At 35.3% G+C, this 14,191-nt stretch overlaps 1 protein-coding gene across 8 annotated transcripts in view; it reads left to right on the top strand.

Moving 5' to 3' along the window:
• Nucleotides 1-14,191, top strand: part of LOC126185115 (catenin delta-2) — a 491,417-nt gene that overhangs the window by 464,393 nt on the left and 12,833 nt on the right. For 5 of the 8 annotated variants that reach the window (XM_049927926.1, XM_049927928.1, XM_049927927.1 and 2 more), the window contains one exon: nucleotides 7,740-7,832. The exons of 1 other annotated variant lie outside the window; for it this stretch is intronic. In XM_049927926.1, coding sequence (XP_049783883.1) covers nucleotides 7,740-7,832 — 93 coding nt within the window. Of the gene's footprint in view, nucleotides 1-7,739; nucleotides 7,833-9,823; nucleotides 11,297-14,191 lie in introns of those variants that run through there. 2 more of the 8 variants (XM_049927932.1, XM_049927933.1) reach the window with 2 other exon arrangements.

The raw sequence follows: 14,191 nt of genomic DNA, 5'->3' as shown, positions 1-14,191 counted from the left end.
ATTGTTCACAGTAGTTTTTAACACCCATGGATAGTATTGTAAATCCGATTTTTAACTACCTTATCTTCTCGGTGAGATTTTAATTGTATTGATACCCAGTAACATTGCATTCTGTCTGGATGTTGAGTAGTTGGTCAATCTATGTAGTGGTTATTGTCTTTTGTTCCTTTAGGTTTTTGACTAAAAGTTGTATCCGGGTCCTATATACTCATATTGTTCTTATTCCCACGTCAGCAAGTTTTTTTGATCATTGTGTCTCAATTGCTTCACGGAGGCAGTGATATTTCACACATGATTGATTTTAAAGAAATAAGTTTCTGTGAAATTTATGGTGTCGTCAATAAATGGTGAAAATTGAGTTTGCTACCCTCTCATTACAAAAGAGAGTAAGGAAACAGAGAGAAAAAATAATGGCATATAAGAAAGTCCGTATGTAAAGTTTGCAATAATGTCCGTAGGCAAATCCTGGTGAAAGATCTGTCAGAAAATTTTGGCCAAATGTAAACCGAGTGGACAGATCAGAACCTTCCAACCGATCTTTCATATGTAAGTTAGGTGTTAAAACTGAAGACAGCAGGCATAAAGCAAAAATATTAAATTTCTTGTTTAAAAATGCATTCATGAGTGAAAATACTGTCACATCAGTTTTGACCACCATAATCACTCGTAACGGAGAACCATAAAAATGTTCATCATCATTATTGAAAAACATAAAAAGACTGGTCATAGCAAACAAGGCACTAGGTGTGGACAAAACTTTGTCTTCAAAGTGAACTCGGTCTCAAAATCTGATGGAATAGTTATGACGTGGTAAGTTGAATCCGGTGTAAAATCAGCCCCATTCCTGTTTCAGAATCATGAAGAAGGTCTTGGACAGTGAAAAGTCCCGCAAGACTAGAAAAGAGCACACGTAATTCCTGGTGGCAAAAGTAGGAAATAATGGGTGTCTGTAATTACAGACAAATGTTGATAATGCATGCCTGTTGTAGGATCAAAGCTCAAACATGACATTTCTGTAAGAAAAGAAGCTTATATCAAAGAATCATCATGGTTTCAGAAGAAATGACCCACCCGAAACACAGCTTGCTTTATTCACCTGTAATACCTTGCAAGTGGTAGACACAGGTAGACAGACAGATTCAGTCTTTGTAGATACTGCGAAGGCATTTGATAATGTACTAAATCATGCACTAAAAGCCAAGATACAGTCATACAGAGCAGATGTATATGATGAGCTTGATCAAATTTGACTTGTAGAACAAGGTAGATTCTGTCGGACAGCGAATATTCGACAGGAATGAAAGTGGGTGTGTAATGTTCTCAATTTGCATAAATAGTTTATCAGATAACCTTGATTTTTGCCCTTGGTTTTGTTGTTTAGAGGAAAGTATCATTGTTGAACTATTGTAAGAAAATGCAGAAATATGTGGTTAAATGCAAGATAATGCCCATAACAAAGAGAGAGACTGTGATCTTATCTGTTCTCAAGATCAGAGGTGAAGATCTGGAGTATGAGACAGAGTATTAATATTTAGGGATGATACTAAGAAGTTATATGAACTGGGAGAAACATATAAAATCAGTAGTAGGAAAGTTGAAAGAAAGGCTTAGATTTGTTAAAAGGGTTCTAGGAAACTGCTGTGCATCTTTAAAAGAAATCATATGCAAGTCACAGTGTGAGATCTGGTCTATCATTGGCATCCTTGTCAGGGTGGCAGAACGGTAGACATTGAATGATTTCAGGGATGGGCTGCTGCTATTGTAATGGGTTGGTATAGCAAATGTGGAGGTGCAACATAGATGATTGGGAAATTTAATGGGAACCTTTGGAAGAAAAATGGCAACTTACAAGCAAAACCCTGTCCATAAAGTTGGATAACCAGTATTCGAGAAAGACTGCAACAAATCTACTGCCACCACTGTATATGCCACATAATGGCCATGACAATAAGATAGAGAGAGATTTGTGTATATGCAGGGGTATATAAAGTCATTCTTCCTGTGTGCAGTACATGCATGGAATAAGACAGCAACTCATTATTATTGGAATAAAGTACCCTCTGGCATGACTGTACAGTGTCCTGTGGCTAATCATTTGTGTGTAATATTGGTTGTGCATTGTCATCAGCTGATGAAGTGAATGATTATCCACCATTCCTAGCTAATATACCATTTACTCAAATCTAAGCCGCACTTTTTTTCCAGTTTTTGTAATCCAAAAAACCGCCTGCGGCTTAGAATTGAGTGCAAAGTAAGCGGAAGTTCTGAAAAATGTTGGTAGGTGCTGCCACAACTAACTTCTGCCGTCGAATATATGTAGTGCTAAACAGGCTTGCTTTGCAGGCACAAAGATAAATACTGGTGCCAAAACCTCTGCGTCAGTAAATAAATTAAAAAAAAGGTGGAAGAAGAGCTTTTTTTCTCCCCCCCCCCCCCCCCCCCCCCCCCCCCCCCCCCCCCCCCCCCGAGTTTCGACCACTGCATTTTCATACATTATCCAATGAAGTAAATACAAATTCCGTATTGTTCATCTTCGAATGTAGCAGCATTTCAATGTACTACGAAAATCCGACTGGCAAGACTGTTTGGGATTTTTCTCAATATGGCCAACTCTGTGTTCTGAATTTTTTCCTACCTGTGAGAAGAGATGGCTGCTAATAGGAACTTTTATGAATTGTGAATAACATGCAGTATTCTCTTCACCATAAGAATAATACGAATATAATCATTTTGCGATGTATTCTTTCATGTTTACTGCTATCTCCTTTAAATCCTGACTGCCTAATAAACTATGAAACTAGAGTGAGACAACAGCAAACGCGGAAGAATATACATATCATGTCATGTTTATATTCGTATTATTATTATTATTATTATTATTATGCGTAATAGTGATACAGTCAGAAATGAAGCACGGCAATTGACTAGATTTTTAAATCTAAGATGACTCCAATTTCTGTGCAGAAGGTAATGTGATGCACTAAAGAGGCGTCTGCAAAGATTTTCAAACGGAGAAAAATTTTCGGTAAACTCTCGTGCAAAACATCTTCTATCATACGCAGTCTGTTATTTGGTTCTTGTTGATCATTATCAAAGAAAGCAGCAGTGTAAGTAACAACAATAGCAGTCTCTTGCCATGGTTTCGCTAATGAGACGATTATCCTCTTATTTTTTTTAAAAAAAAGTTGAAAGCGGCGGTAGCGCGCAGAAAAGCAAGCCATGCCGCGAGCGGCGACAGGCCGTAAACGCGCACTATCGGAATGCGTCAAACAATGCATGACACAGTACAGTAATAATAATAATAATCTTTATTAGCCGTTCAGTATTTTCTTATACAATGGGCTTCGTCAATAAGTTCATTTTCAGCTTAGAGTGACGTAAACACGTATAAAAAAGAAAGCGGCACTTATCAGATCAAAGAAAAATAAGCAATCAAGTCAAACCAGACACGAACGTGAAAAAGGAAGGGTACCCGTATAAACACGGACGGAGCGTCTGACGCATAGCAATGGCTACCTGGTAAAGCTTAACTGCTAAGCTTACGACTCGAACCAAACTACTGTAGCTGTATCGTCATTCATTCGACCTAAATTGTGTCTCATATTAAAATGGACCAACTTTGTTTCGATTTGGAGGTGCGGTCTAAAACTTTTCTCTCCTCTTGAATTTCGAGTCTCAAATTTCAGGTGCAGCTTAGATTCGGGAATTTTCTTTTTTCCTTGATTTCGAGTCTCATTTTTCAGGTGCGGCTTAGATTCGAGTGCGGCTTAGATTCGAGTAAATACGGTAGTCACTGTTAAGATAAATGTATATGTGGATTTAAGTGTAATTCATTTTTAGTGTTACATAGCAGTCTATAAACACTTCTGAATCAGTACAACAGTGTTTAAGCGCATTCTAGGCCAAATGGGTTATACCGGGCTATTGACGCATAATTTCTCTTTTCCCTCCTCCATAGAAAAAATAAATTCACTGCATTCAGTACTAAACTGCATACCACAGTAAATTTTAATGATGTAATCATAAAATTTTTGGTATAACTATCATCCAAAATGAGGTATTGAGTACCGAAGCAAAGAGCTCTTTCATAGTAACAAGTTATAGTTTTGAAATTTTATAATAATTATGCTCTCCAGTTGGCAGAGTAGTGTGTCTGTGGCTGTAGGGGTAAACATGTCTGAGTGGTTACAATTTCACCTAACAGAGAGCTTATTTTTTCCGTTACTGATTTCTGACCCGAGTCCCACTTTCAAATGGTGACATATATTTATTGTTTAATAAATATATGGGGGGGGGGAGAGAGAGAGAGAGAGAGAGAGAGAGAGAGAGAGAGAGAGAGAGAGAGAGAGAGAGAGAGAGAGAGAGAGAGCTAGCTAGCTAGCTAGCTTTAGGAGGTAATATTCTGTTGTCAATATCTGAATCAGTTGGAGGTAGCCATAGAGGAGACATTCCTACACAATTATATATTGATGTAAGCTTAAAGTGGAGAGAACATACTATAACCACCTGGTAGTTTTATATTTTTGCCTGATGGTAACTTGAAACTGTTATTCTTATCCTACCTGAGCAATAGTTTTGAAATTTTATAATAATTATGCTCTCTAGTTGGCAGAGTAGCGTTTCTGAAGAGAACTTTTTAGATGGAATTTTAGCTTGCCTATAGGCAGTTGTTCCAGTAGTGACTAAACTGATTCTGTTTGTTGGAAAAGTTTATCAATTTTCTAAATCACTATCTTATTCCTAAACCAAGTTTGACACTGACAGGTTAATGTCTACATGGATTCAAAAATGGGCAATTAACTGCACTTAAAGTTCTGCTCTGAGAAAATTACGTCTGTTTTTGCTGTTGTTAGAATAATTTTTCTACGTGAAATTAATCTGAGAAGTAACTATTTTCAACAGTTTGTTGTTTTAGAACTAGTATTTGATGACAACTACAGATGTCTGTCTCACCTTAAGGATCTAAAAATAAAGGACACTTGTATTCTTAAGTGACACTCAAGTTTTGTCGGTACTAATTTTTTCACATTTTAAGTAGCTTTTCGTGTAAATTGGCTCACTTGACTACTCACAGTTTTTTTAGTTGTATCTTAATGCCTTACATCTATAACAAAATTGCTCATATTTTTTTGACAGTGATTGCAATCTTCGAAGAGGCACTGTAGCAGATGACACATTGACATTATGAAAAGTTCATCTTGTCAATTCCCTCAATATACTAATGTCTTCTAAGCACATACAACAGTAAAAATGTTGAGAACATTCAGGATATCCAGGGTACCCTTCCATGTTTCATAAAGACAAACAAAAGGGAATATTGTTCATGTGGGAAGCCCAACGTAGAGAAAAAGAAGGAAACAAACTTGTTAGCTAGTTAATGTAACAATCTGTTAACACTCTGTTACATAATGTGCCATCCCCATACAAACTACCATTTTTTGTTCTTGGGGCATTGTATCTTAAGACAGTAGAGTGTAATTGACGAGCAGTGAAGGGCTGAAGCAACAGTCTGTAAAACTGAAGAGTATTAGCAGTCAGCTTGGAGCATGAGGGGAAAATCTGAACCTCACTGGCCATTTAGTGTTATTAACATCGTGTACTTTACTGGATGTTGGAAAATGCTTATAAAAAAAGTCAAGTAACAGGTTGCAGCAACACACACATTCTCATTTTTGGTACTTGCTTCTAAACATGAACAAAGTTCACTTGTTTGAAATTTATTGTATGTGTACTGTCCTCCCCCCCCCCCCCCCCTCCCCCCTCCCCCCCTCTGTTTTTATGGGATGTTATGCTTTAGTAGACTTGTTATATAAATAGGGAAAAGACTTTCTTTCGGATCTTCATCAAATTTTTTAGTTGGAAAAAGTTGATAGTTTTTCAACAGAAGTTTGTTTTGTTGAACATATCAAAAATTTGTTTTGTTGAACATATCAAAAAACAATACATTTTATACGTGTGCATGACTGTACTGTATGAATGCCGTTCATACTCTGTGGGTGGTGTTTCTGTGTTTTAGTAACATTTATAGTGACAGTAGTACTATAAATGCCCATTGTATCCTGCATTCAGCCTATTTTAAAATTTACTTTCATCCTCTCTCCCTGTTTCCTTTCTCTGCACTTCTTTGCCTATGTCCCTGGATATAATATTCTGAAGGTAGTCAGTTTAACAGATAATAAGAAATTGAGATTATCATAGGAATATGAAATACTTTCTTTTGAAAAAGACAGTTAGGATGTTCTGTTCTCCATCTTCTACTTGTGGCATTTATTGTACTTTTTCATGTCTAACATTGTGTGATTACAAGCAGCTCCTGATTCTGCTCAGAAGTTTCATTTCTACACTTCACGTTTTGTCTGCTGCTGTTGATATTGCCGCACGCAGTAATCACTCTGATAGAGCCGTAGGTTTACAAAATTTTACTTTCACATCTTATGTGTCCTTTTTGATGTGTTTTAATAATTCTACATCTGCCCAAATATAAGTAATTTTACTCCATTTGTATCAGTGTATAGGTAATTTTGGCATCTAAAACAGCTGAAGGTGGTAACTGTTCCAAAATAAAGTGATGCACAGCATTTTTGTGCAGATCAGATCTTTGACCTTCTTAGTTTTAGGGATCTCATCATCATATGTATTATGACAAAAAAAAAAAAGACTATTGATGATGGGATTTTAGCTTTCAGTTGGTTTTCAACCTTGAAGTGTGTGCTTATGTTGTGACAAGTTTCATCAAAATATATAACCTCATTAACATAAGGCAAGCACTTTCCCATTGTAATCATGTTTTACACTTTGTTGGAAAGTTGTCATTTACGAGGTCTGTTGCAAAAGAAATGAGACTGACTTTTCAGATAAGTGTACTTATCAAATATGTGCTAGTGGAGGTTACCTTCAAACAAAGATTTAATGGAGTCCACGTACATCTGCATTTGCTCCTACCATTACTTGGAACGTTTTTGCATGTTATTTTGCATGCAGCTCCACCTGACCTCTGCCATTTGTGTCTTCCATTGGAGTGCAAGAGCACAGTTGTAGTGTACAGCTTGTCTGTTGCCACTGAGCTGCTCAATTTGTTGAGGCTTCTCACAGTTTAAGGTCGAGAAAAAGTTGCTCATTAGTGTATTATTGAAAATAGTGCATTAGTAATGTGAACAGTCTTGTTTCATTTTGGTGATGTATGTATTTTTTTATATAAATGATTTAAGTGTCAGTGTGCACAGTGGCAACTTCTCATCTCTTTTACCTCACAGTATTAAGAAATAAGTCTCTTTGTGTTGTAGATTTGATTTTAAGAATCTCCAGTATGGTACTGTAGGCAGATAATTAAAAAAGTGACATGCAGATACAGCTTCAAAACATTTTATTAAAGCTGACTAACATTAGCATTCCAAATCAAGGGAAAGTGCTAAAATATTTGTAGCTTTTGTTTCTTTTTAAAACTTAAAAATCTCTCAAATGTTTCTTTGAATTTTCATTAGGTCTCTGCTTTCAGAAATTTCACCCGATTAATGAAGTATATTTACATTGTGCACCTCTATATTGCAAGAATAAGAACTTGACCTTTTTCTATTCTGATGCAGGACACTTAACACTAATTTTTTCATTCCTCTTAGTCCATCAAGCCTCATAAATGGTCAGTTGCTCATCATTAATCATCCTGGGTGTAACTGTTGCAGGACGGGTTAGAGCTCTGAGATTTTCCTGCGCTATGAGTAATTGATTGTATTGATGTTTAGGGTGATGAGATTCCAATGGCAGATATGTCATACCCTGAAGGAGGGACGCATGCCCCACCCCCAGGAGGAGTCCGTACTTACCCTGCCGCTCCTGTAAGTTCTACCCGCTGAACTACTTTTGTTTACTTTCAGTTCATTTCAGACTGTTTCCTCACTTCACACTATACCATTGTGTGTGTGTGCCTTTTACATTATGTTTAAACAACTTTTTAATACATATCTTTGTTTTTATTATTTATTTTGCTTATATATATACTTTTCTTAATTTTAACTTTTATTTTGTGTTTAAAGAAGTTGGCTTGTCCGGGAGGGGGGGGGGGGGGGTGTATGTTGAATATGACATTACCATGTGACGCCCTAAGTGTTTAATGCAGTTGGAGTTTAGTGTTTTTGTAGACTCGTACCGCACATAATATAGGGAAACGTGTCTACTTATATTCCATTTCATATTCCATTTTTTTACGATGTTGTTTTCTCTTACTGTACCACTTGTCGCTGTTGTTTCATAGAGGAATTTGTGAGTCTATCGATGTAGGCATTTATGTGTGTGTAATGGAAACAATAATGAAATATTAAATGTGTTAAATGAAATACAGTTTTTACGTATGATGTCTACAAAATTATATATTTGTATTTTACATCTTCAACACACATGTGCATGGAATAATTTGCATATGCTCCTAACTGACAAATGTAATTGGCTTTTCAAGCTTACATTGATGTGAAAGTCCTCAAACAGTGAACATAACATGGCAATTTCTCCTGTAAGTTGGGAGGAGATGGTGGTGCTTCTTACAGCTAATTGCTTTAGGTGCAAAGTAGACTTATTTGTTGTCTGCACTGTTGCTTTTTCTGAGAGCTGCTGAGTCAGTTCCCCAGTGCTGATTTGAGAGAGAGGCAAATTGCCCTCCTTAGTTTTATATTGCCCTCCTTAGTTTTATGTAGAATATATCCTGTTATGTTTTGTATCAAAATAAAAGTAATATCAAAATATCTTTGGTCAAAATCTTCTATGTCGGTAATTTATAATATTTATTTAGTGGTAGTATTATATCTTTTGGAGTGAGCATTGGAAAATAACTTTCGTCACTATTTATCATATTTTTGTAAAATAAATTTTTAATATCACAGTACTGGTTTTACATTATTAATTGTAAGTTAACCTGTAATAACAAAGTCTCTGTGGTGTTACAATTGTGTACGGGCAAATAATACTGTGCTACAGGCAATAACCCAAATATTGTGTATGATACAAACAACTTCTCATGTGCTTCGTGAATTATTTTCTGCTTCCCTATGAGAATTATCTATCTAAGCAGACCTCCAGTTGCTTTTCAGAATCATTCGGCTTATGTAATAGTGTGTTTAGGTGTTCAGATATATATAAACTCTATAGACTGTCTCCATGGCAGGTGTCTGTCAACTATATATTAATCAGAGAGAGGTCAGTTAAACAGAACGTATTTGCACCCTTTTACACCAAGAATTTGTTAAAAGTTCAACATGAGTGTGTCAAAGTTCTGTTTTGGTGAAAGACGAAATTTCCTATCAGTTCTGTACACCCATCGTTTTGAGTGTTAGAGCATAATGAAGTTCTGTTCTTAACAAAGTTCCAAGATTTCTTTCTGTGGGTGCATTAAATTAGATTCTTGTTGGGGCTCACGAGTGGTCATGTTCCCACTGTTACGACTAAGATTTTGTTTCAGGGTTGTACTGAATATCATACACAGTGACAACATTGTTTTTCAAAAGTGGGTGCATGTGATGTTTTGTAATCATTTCTTCAGAACCTTTTACTCAAATGAAGTCTTTATGGTATCTAGTGAATACTCATTTTCACCATTTTAAGATCACTTTTATATAAGTTCTAGGTTATGACTAAACTCTTTACAATAACATTCATTTGCAGGTCATGCAAAATGAATTATTTCCTTGTGTTCCTCTTGCAAAGGGAGCATATTTGCTCTAGGCATGTTGTATCTGTAAATGATGATGTTAACATTGCTGTATTTCAGTTATCTTAAAACAACTGAACACAACTTTCCTCATTTGCAAGAAAATTTGACATCACATTATTCTTACAGTGAAAAATCTACAATTATATAAAAAAGACAGGGAAGGGGAATTGAGCAAGATCAACTATAGTAACTTCCACTGAACCTGCATGTGCCACCCAGGAAGATTGACTTGCAGGTTATTGGAAGCCCAAAGTGTCTTTTTGCTCAATAATTCTCATAGTTAATGCAACAATTCCTGTTCATTTAGAGCAGAAATATGGGTTGCTTTTGGACTATGTGGTGCTTTTTAGGACTGGTAGCGGATTCTATGTCAGTATACTTTAAATAACTGCTGCAGAACATGAATCTGTGAAAGGTGGAGTTTGAGTGGTTGGTGGTAGATGAGGACATGGTGTGGAGTAGATGTATATCTGTTAACAGACATGAAATTATGATACGTTAACTTGCAAAGCTGCCAGCCAAGTTTTGTCAAGTTTACTTGTTAATTTTTCCAGTGTGTAATTATAGTTTGCATTTTATTGCTTGGACATTGTTTGTGCTACAATTTATTAAAATACATTTTACTAACAATTAAAGAATTATATTCTCTCACTTAGTTATTATCTTTGTTTCTGAAAATTAAGGATGGAGTCCTCAACTGTATAATTTTTATGTGTAACTTATTCCAAAAATAGTTTTTGTGAACTGCTGCAAACAATTTATTGTATCCATAACTTAGTTAAGTTGGACATTTTGCATTCATGGTAGGATTATGTCCCTTAATTGCATGATCTGTCTAGTGCTAACCTAGGCATATTTAATTATTGATAATATTTGTCAGTGTGAGCAGTATTTGTAAAGTGTACTTAGTACAAACTTCAGTCAGTCTTAACACAGTCATGTGTGAACTGTCTTTGCCAAATGTATTAAATATTATGTACTTCCATAGGAAATTTCTTTTGGTTTCATTTTTGTTTCTTGTATCCTATATTTTACTGCATTTTGTAGTCAGAGTAGACTGTTTTAAATTTTTCTGTAATTTATTTAATCTGCACATTGTATAATCGATAGCTGCTATGTTTGCTTCTGTCAATAATAAAAAGAAAAGGCAGATATTTTGATAACTCACCCATACTATAATTTAATATCTTTCTGTTATTGATTTATGACAATAGTGTAGAAATTATATTTCTTGATACATGGACTGTTTTCCACTTTCCAAGTTGTAGAATTTGTGTTCTTTTTTTGTTTAATAAAGATTGTTAGCTTGTTTGTATAAAATTGTGTGTTGGCAGTATACTTTTTGTCTTCTCTTTTCATTTAACATCATTTTATGTATGTGCTAATAGTGTGACCATGTTATTTTTTATTGTGTTTTTAAACTGCAATGGTGTTCCTTAATAATTTTATATCCTTTCTCTGTGATAATTATTAATGTCTGAAGAGTGAAATGTAATCTTTGGTTTCCTTTGCATGTCAAGTTATAAGTTATGTTGCTTAGTTGTATGCATGGCATAGAATGTTTCAAAGTAAAGAAAAGTATTTTTATTTGTTTGCAAATATGCAATTTATTCATTCAAACCATTTGAGTTTTCTTTCCAATCTTGTTGTTATATCATTGTCCTAAGATGTTTTCATCATTTTTGCTGCAAGTTTGTTTGGTAAGATGAATATACTTATAAACGAACTCTTCTGATAGCAAGTCGAATGCCAAAGAAAGAAAGAAAAAGAAAACGACAACAAAGTGTGTGCCCACATAGGATTATAAGATTCTTTAGAATAAACCACACTTAATGTAGAAATGGAAATAAGTTGTGAAACATAACTGAAATATTCTTAACTTTGAATAGACCACCACAGATTCTGTAGGACAAAGGGCTCATACAACCAGCTGACTGAATTGTTTTTGGTGTTTTCCATCTGTAGAGGTGCCTAATTGGCCTACATAATAGAAGCAGTATAACAATTCAGTTTCAATAATAATTTTTTGTGTAACTGAATGAAAGATGTAGTTTTTAACAGAGATGCTAATTCCCCATATTTTGTGGAACGTAGGTGGTGACTTTTGCTGTTCATTGTCCACATATGTTGCAGCTTTTTGCATTTACTCATCTGCTACAGAGAATACTGAGCTTTACACCTTAACTAACAAGGAAACATCACCATCTTGACCTCATAATTTAAGGAGAAAGAACAACACCTGCAAGATACCAGCCCTAGAAATAGATCCCATGTAAAAATTTGGGACGTAATTCTGATAGTACACAGTTATGACCTTCTAAAAAGTACAGTTTCTCTTCATGTGCGCCAGTTACTTGTCTCTCACTCTCCGCCACTGCAGCTGTCTAGTGGCAGAGCAAGAAGTACTGTACAGCAGAATAACAACCAGAGCCCTCCTATTTGCAGAATTTGATGGTGAGGGAATAATGGGGAGGGGGGGGGGCACATCTATTAAACATATTACAAAATATTGTTAGAGAAGCCATATGTTATTCTACGTGAAAAATAGGTAAGTGATGTGAGTATAGTACATAATGTCAACCTCACGAACATATTGAATATTATTTAACAATATTCTCATACTGATGTAATTCAGCAATATATGCACCTCAAAAGCAAAATGAGTAAACCTGAGCAACTGTAGAATTACTATTAAATAAAGTTAATTACTTCAATGTACAACTTCATCATGCCAACTGAGTTGAGTAATAGCACATGTACATATGAACTTCGCTTTAACATTTTCAGCTTTAAAATCCAAAGGAAATAATGCACAACAGTGATGTTAATAGTGAAATAACATTGAGCTACTTCGTTAATGACACACTCATTCATTTTGTTCTTTTACACTGCATTTGTAAAGGCAACATAAGTACGTTCAAAGCAGAGAGATCTCTAGCACCAGCTACAGGTTAGAAACCACACACTGGCACAATGAAAAAGCATGTTACTAATATCAAAACAGTATTTCACAAACCTCTTATGCAGTCCACTGTAGAGTACTTGGCACTAGGACATTAGACGGCTGCAGTGGGATGGGGTGAATGACACACATATTGTGCATACAGAAGTTTAAAAGCAATACTTTCAGAGTTTCAGAGGGTCATAACTATGTACTATCAGAATTATGGCAAAAAATCTTTGCATGAAATCAGTTGCTGGGGCTGATATCTTGAAAGTATGCTTTTTCTTCCACAACCTTAAAGCCGTTACTGCTAGTGGTTATAGTTAATAATATTTAATGATTTGGCTGGAAATGTGTACCAGAATCCACCTCTAGACTTTGTGTTTTGCTTTTCCGATGTCTTAGGGACTTGGTCTATCAAGAGTTTGAACTATGAGTGACTCGTAGGTATGTAAATAGAATAGTATTCATCCAGTGTTGCTGTGTACTTTATATTTCAAGGAGATGAAAATGAAATTTTGTATGTCAGTTTTCTGTGTGAACCTTTTTGCCTGATCTGGGTTGTAAAACAGGATTCAGATATCATTGGTTGACCCATGTCTTGAAATGGAGTTGTGAACTTTCTCAAGCACTAGCCATCTTTAATATGAGGGAGGGGGATACAGAAATCGTTGCACCAGCTTGTTCTTTGTTGAATGCCATTCCGTTCTTATTTGTTCAAGCTTATTTCCTAACTGACCAATCTCAAAGATTAACAGATTGCATATGTCGGAGAGCTTACTGTAGTCATTCCCATTAAATTTGTCCAGAAATGTAATGGAGATGCTTTAAGTATTACACTCACTGCAGTCTTGATGGTAATTCATATAATTTTGGCAAAAAGAAGTTAATCGGTATACTTTTTCATCTGTTCATTTTTTTTATTTTGACAGAAGTGGAAAGTAGTTGCTGTATTTGTAATAGTTTGTGGGAGGGGGGCATCTAAGCATTCAGCTGTTTAGTTCCATAATTTTATATAGTTTGCCAAAGTGTCTGTTGAAATAAGAAAAATACAGATAGAAGAGTAGAATAAATATGTAACTTTGTTGCTACAGACTTGACTTTTTTGGTAACTTTCAAACTTGTGCAGAATATGTAAGAGGTTATATTCCTTACATAACATAAAGTATACCAAATGCTGTAATTTCCCAGCTTTTTTTCACAATGCTTACATATCTTTGTAAATTATTTTGTTTGACGTATACAGTTTCTGTAATCAACTATCTGAAAAGGCCGTTTGCTTCCATTATTGTCGCAGCTCTTTTTCTTGCAACTTGTGAAAATGCAAAATGACAACTGAAACTGTGAATGCTTAATATAACAATTTAAAAATTAAGGTGCATGTGCACTATGGGAAAACCACATAAGCATTTTGTGATATGGTTTATATTATGACACACATCACCAGACATAATTGTCCAGATCATTCATTTATTTGATGCATTTGTGACCTGTCACTTTCATAGAGACAAATAAGAAAAAAACTTATGAAATTTCTACTCAGTTCTGAC

Source organism: Schistocerca cancellata, chromosome 4, assembly GCF_023864275.1.
Source record: "Schistocerca cancellata isolate TAMUIC-IGC-003103 chromosome 4, iqSchCanc2.1, whole genome shotgun sequence".
NCBI classification, from domain to species: domain Eukaryota; kingdom Metazoa; phylum Arthropoda; class Insecta; order Orthoptera; family Acrididae; genus Schistocerca; species Schistocerca cancellata.
The sequence above is the reverse complement of the archived record's forward strand: the minus strand, read 5'-3'. Positions and strand labels throughout refer to the sequence as shown.